Raw genomic sequence first — 6,000 nt, forward strand, 5'->3', positions numbered from 1 at the left:
GTTGCTGTGTTTTTAAATCAGAATCTAACATTAAAAATCTCTTCCACATATTAAAGACAAATGAAAGTGCTCTGATTTGAATACTAATGTAATTTATACAAAAAAATAAATGCTAATAAAATGAAAAAAAAAAAAAAACCTCACCTCTACCTCATGAAAAGTCCAGAATCTACGAATATATACATATTTTTTATTTCAAAAGTGTAACTGCTAGACACTGACACTGAAAGTCCCATCTAAACAAGTGTTTACTGGAAGCTGCAACGTTTATCATCACACTGGTGCATTCAAAACTAATTTAGATAAAACCCAAATTATTTGTAATAATCCCTCAAATGTGTTTATCAAATACTTGTGACAAAGGTACGTACGTAATGGAGGCAGGATATTTAACAGTAAAACAATGAACTTGATTGTCTAAAATTACATCAGTTCACTGGCACATGTTGAACAAAATATACGGCGATAACAATATATTGGTGATAGACCAGAACTGGCCGATGATATTGGTCAACCGATATAACATATGACTATGAAAAAAACTCAGACATCATTCTCCAATGAAGCTCAAACATCCAAGTGAACAAAACAGATTTTGGAGTGGAGCGGGACTTTGAAATGCTGTTCAGGTCATGCCTGAGAATGACAACACTAACACTAAAAACAGGAGGTGTCTCATGCAAAATATGGTCATAGAGCTGGAGCTGCTTTAAACTACATTGGAGAAAACTCAGTCAGGCTAGGCCAAGTTAAAATCCATGCAAGAAGGATGCATCCATATGAGATCAGCAAGAGCACCTCTGTAAATATGAGGAAGCTCAGTCAGCTAAAGTATGCCTTAGACTCGACTTGGACATCGGTAGCAGTTTTGGGGAGATGCAAAACTAAAGCCACAGCAGGTACAAAAAACATCTCCCTGGACAGGATATGATTTCTCCCAAGTCTCTGCTACCACTGCTGACCAAAAAGCTGTGACTGAAGCAGAGACTGTTTGAGGACAAGACTGTACAAAATGTCCTGGTGAAGGTCAGCCTCTCTAAGCTGGCTAAAGCTCACATCCCATGAGAACTAGAACTAGTTTTGATCCGATTTTCAGGATGGTGGCTGATCTGAGCCCTTGAGGGCCTCCTCTGAGCAGGGTGACGATGGCTTTTTATCTAATCCAGAGGATCCTGCAGGTCTGCTACTAACTCTCTATCTCTTGTGAACAGAACTTCCTCAATATTTATCATCAGAGTCAAGTTTTTGTATTTGATTCTGTTCATGTTGGGCAATGTTTTGATTTAACACAAATTCTGACTTCCTTATCTAAAAACCAAGGAGGTTTCTAGAGATGTGGAGAGGACACTTGAGAAGATATTTGATTTATTTATAAATGATATTAGAGTGCAGCTACTTTAATTGAAACAGCGCGGGCAGATGCAGTGGGTTTTCCACCAGAAATTGGATAGGAAAAACTAATAAATATTTCAGTCACAGCGAACAGGAGTTCATGAAGATTTATATTTTCTCTAAAAGTTAAAACTACACTTTGAAATCATGTATAAATTAAGAACATATCTCGTATACATATCTCATGCGGTCTTTAGTCAAACTGGGAACCTAAAACTTCAATACATTAAGGCTCAAGATCCTGAATAATTGACCATTTTTGAAGGCATGTTCAGCAAAGCACATGTGAAATATGGTAGAATATTGATAGAAATAAAATAAAATATATATAATGTTCCCACATTATTACAAAACTAAATGAATCAGTAAATCATCACTGTTGTGTAAAGTTCCATCTATCAATGATCCTTCTCAGATATTTCTTTCACCACATTTTCTTTTCTTTTCCTGCACAAAGCAAACCTTGGGTTTATATCTTCAGTTTGGGCTTTTTGAAGAAACAGTCCAACTAAAAAGAATTGTGATAGTCTACTTTTCCAATAACTTTACAGCAATGTTCATGATTTAATTACAATTACAGTTTCCCTATACATGGTGGAACTACGTCAATCATTATAATCTAGCAGGCCTAGATACAATTGTTACAATAATGTTTTTGCCGTCGCGAGCGTCTGTGGCACACGTTTCTGCAGTGTGCCCTGCACCTTTGGCACTAGTCGGCCCTTGTCAGTGGCTTTTCAGCCGACTGAGCAGGTAGAATCTGTGTCGTGACAAAAATTGGCTGTTCAGATTAATCAGTGCAAGAGAAGAGAAACACAAAAAGGAAGTGAGAGCCCCTTGAGTCAATGTCGTGTCCATGATTCAACCCATTCCCACTGCCATTTGCAACTTTTTATCAGATATTCTCATTTAGTGGGGGCTATATTAGTGAGAGTAATGTGTAAATGAAAGGCAAAAGCTGCTTCATCATAGCAACGGGTCTGTGTACCCGCAGTCCAGAGTCTTCTGGTTTCCCTTTTTGAACGAGGATTACAGATTACCGGCACCTGGTGGCATGGACAGTTGTCTTCTCGCACACAAACAGAGAACATACAAGCTAGTTGGCTTTTAGCCTTGCGGTGTGTTCAAGTGCAGCTTTTTGGCCGAGACACAGGCGAGTTGAGGAACAGGCGGCTTTCATGGCCAGTCGTTATTTGATGTTAGTTTGGTGTGTCTGGGCAGCTTGTCTGCAGGACGTGAACCTACAGTTTATCCAACTGTCTGTCTCTGTTTGTGTGTCCTACCCAGGAGAATGAGAACGTTGGGCTAATATTTTTTGTGGACGAGAACAAAAGAGCAAGAACCAGTAAACAAACACACACACACACACACACACACACACACACACACACACACACACACACACACACACACACACACACACACACACACAATCCTCTGTTGTTGTTTGAGAGCTCTCCATGGTGACAGAAATAGGTATGCTATGTGTGTCTGTGTCTGTGTGTGTGTGTGTGTGTGTGTGTGTGTGTGTGTGTGTGTGTGTGTGTGTGTGCTGTCTTCTTCCAACTCTTAGGCTAAATATTGAAGCTGAGTTGGGGGTGGCTTTGACTCTCTCATATGAAAAGTGAATTTTTACCAACAACCCACATTGATATGGCAACACACACACACACGCACGAACACACACTATACTACAAACACCTCTGCTGGACGACTAATTCCTGATTGGGCTACAGTCAGTCATTTAATCAAAAAGTGAGCTTTTATGCTTGTTTGTGTACGCGCGTTTTGTGTGAAGACATTTGAACCAGGATGTAGGGGAATTATATAAACCACAGCAGATTTGTTGTTTTAATAAGAAAACAGGCTCATTTGAACAGTTTAATTCCCAGCCCAGTTCTGAATTTAATACTTTGACCATGTTTTACCAAGTGACTCGATTAAATGTCTAAATGATTCAATGAAAAGCTTCTCAGTCACTTCTTCTAAAGACCTTTTTGTTGTCATATTATTTATTTAGTCCATGTAATTGGTGTTGTTGCTTCCTAAGTAAGGCCTGCTGAAGGAGTGCATTATGGGATGTGAACCAGAGAGTCTACTCACCCAGTCCTAAGCAAGATACTCTGAGTCCTGATTTCCCAAGGTTCCTGCAATAACAGAGAGAAAGGAATCACATCTCTTGTAAATGTACATTATTTAACCAAATAAGATCATTCAAACAGAAGACCAGTGCTGAAAAACTGAGAATTAGCTATTAATCAAACCCATTACAACCTCTACCTTGGATTAAAACTTTTTAGTCGTATTTAGTCGGACTTTCCTATCTGTAGATGAAATATTGTGTATGCAGCATGATGTCAAGGAGGCCGACAGTCAAGTGAATAACAAGCAGGCCTTTCAGTTTTACAAGAGGCTGGAGTGGCTTTGACTCAGATAAACACATGACAGCTTGACAGTGCGTCTGATTCTTTCCTGACAGAAATTGAATTTCACTCTCCTGGACCTCCAGCACTGACACGGTCAGCCTCCCATCGTGTGTGGAGTGAAGCTTCAGAGTAGAATGAGCAGGTTATCTGCTCCTTAATGTTACTGTCCATTGTCAACGTCAGCGGGGAGGAGAACAAACACCCAAGAACAGAATGATGGAGGCACTACAGAAAAACCTCAAGGCATCGATCAGACAAAATGGGGAATGTTAATTGAAACAGCGAATGCAGCAGTGGAAAAAAATAATGACAAACAAAATTACAGCTTCTATACTGCAGGATGGAGATGAAGAGTGTGTGTGTGTGTGTGTGTGTGTGCGCTATATATACTGGATGCATGTTATTAGCTTGCTAATGGCCTCATTTGCTTTGTCATTACCACCGCAGTCTGCTAAAAATGAGACTTTTTTGTTTTTTTCAGTATATACATGCATCCCTAGATATATGCAGTAATTATTCTGTACTTCTAGAAACCCACACCTGCCTTGACAACCTCATTAGAAGAAAAAAAATCAAGCACATGCTGACAGTAGTGTTTACCCGGTCCAGCTGAGGATCCCCTGAATGAATTAAAGAATTATTATTGTTGATGTTGCCATTTAAGTTACTCTCATACACTATGTTGCTATATATACATATATATCATATTTTGGAGATACGGAGCAACAGTAACATTCATTTGGAGTCACCTGCCAACTCAAGTCCAACCCTAATATTCAGCATACATACATTCTGTTTTGGTCTCCAGCAACACTTGAAGGAAATATCTGTATCTTTAGCTGCTAAAAGCTCCACTATGTTCACCAGCTAGTTGCTAACACTGTCTGTCTGTCGTTTGGTATCATATATTTGTTTTTTATGCTGCGTTCCATTGTATTTGGAAGTCCGTCACAGAAACGTGCAATGGAACGTCATCCAAGTCAGAATTCCCAGATCCACCAAACCCCGCCTCTCTGACATAAACACAGATGACATGAAAAACTGCCTGGACTTATTGTTGCGTTTGTGAGGTGAATCGTGCAGTAACAACAACTTCGTAGTTGCCATTTTCTCTCCTATTCAGTTGATTTATGCTTGATACAAGTCTTTGCGAGTCAGAGCCTACTCCTCCTGTCTTTTCTTAAGTGCCCTAATCTTGTTAAATCAGCTGCTGTAGTTGTTGTGTGGGCGCCTATGTTTTCCCAAGCAAATGCAAGCATTCAGATTGGAAGTCGTTAATACCGACAAGGAAACGTTGACTTCAACTTGCAATGGATTGCAGCATTGCAGTGACAGCTAACGGAAATCTTAAAGTTGCTGGCCGTAAAACCGAAACAATGAGTTGAAAGTTGCTTGGCTTGGGAGCGGGAAAGGCATAGTTCCACTCATGATTACAGCCACACAGTAGAGTCTGTCCTTCCTGTCTGTTCCAGTGCTGTGAGGTAGATTGGCAGATCCCTGCCATGACCAATCAAGCCTGAGGAACAGTTATTGTCCTGTCATGTCGGCTTCCTGTGAGAACGACATGGACCGATGACTAAACCGATGCTCGAGGGGACACACACGCACACACACACACACACACACACACACACACACACACACACACACACACACACACACACACACAAACTTTGAAAACGGACTTCCGAGTTTTGTGCAGGTGCAAAGCTAAAACCACAGCTCCTATTCATCAGCTTGTAGAGTACAGGTGACACAGTTTTCAGAAAATGTTAGGTCAGCATATTCTGACTTGCTCAGGAACCTTATTTAGAGAGGATACTCCACAGTTGATCTCAAATTAAAATCCAAGTCATCATTTCTCTTATGAAACTCAACAAAAAAGAGAAATGAGAAAGAAACCTATGGGCTTCATACTGTGTACAGAGAGAACAAAACAGGTGATCACAGATTCCACAGTTAAAGTTTTTACAACGCTTAAAACAAGTAAAGCAGGACACACGCAATGCAGGAAAATACATTTTTATCAGCACCTTTAAAATGCAGAAAACTAAAGACGTAACAAAAGCAGTAAAGACAACAAACTTTAACAAACACGTGATCCTTTAGCTCACTCTAGATACGCCTCTGCCCTCAACATCAAACAATGGAAATGCACAGATGAATTCAGCTTTTAAACCTT

The 6,000-nt window shown here is 40.0% G+C and overlaps 1 protein-coding gene across 3 annotated transcripts in view; it reads right to left on the reverse strand.

The window, feature by feature from the left end:
• Positions 1-6,000, reverse strand: part of kcnab1a (potassium voltage-gated channel subfamily A regulatory beta subunit 1a) — a 115,667-nt gene that overhangs the window by 34,520 nt on the left and 75,147 nt on the right. For all 3 annotated transcript variants that reach the window (XM_084351133.1, XM_084351135.1, XM_084351134.1), the window contains exon 2: positions 3,496-3,539. In XM_084351133.1, the coding sequence (XP_084207259.1) occupies positions 3,496-3,539 (44 nt within the window). The remainder of the gene's footprint in view (positions 1-3,495; positions 3,540-6,000) is intronic.

The sequence above is a fragment of the Pagrus pagrus genome, assembly GCF_965226575.1.
Source record: "Pagrus pagrus genome assembly, chromosome: 4".
NCBI lineage: Eukaryota > Metazoa > Chordata > Actinopteri > Spariformes > Sparidae > Pagrus > Pagrus pagrus.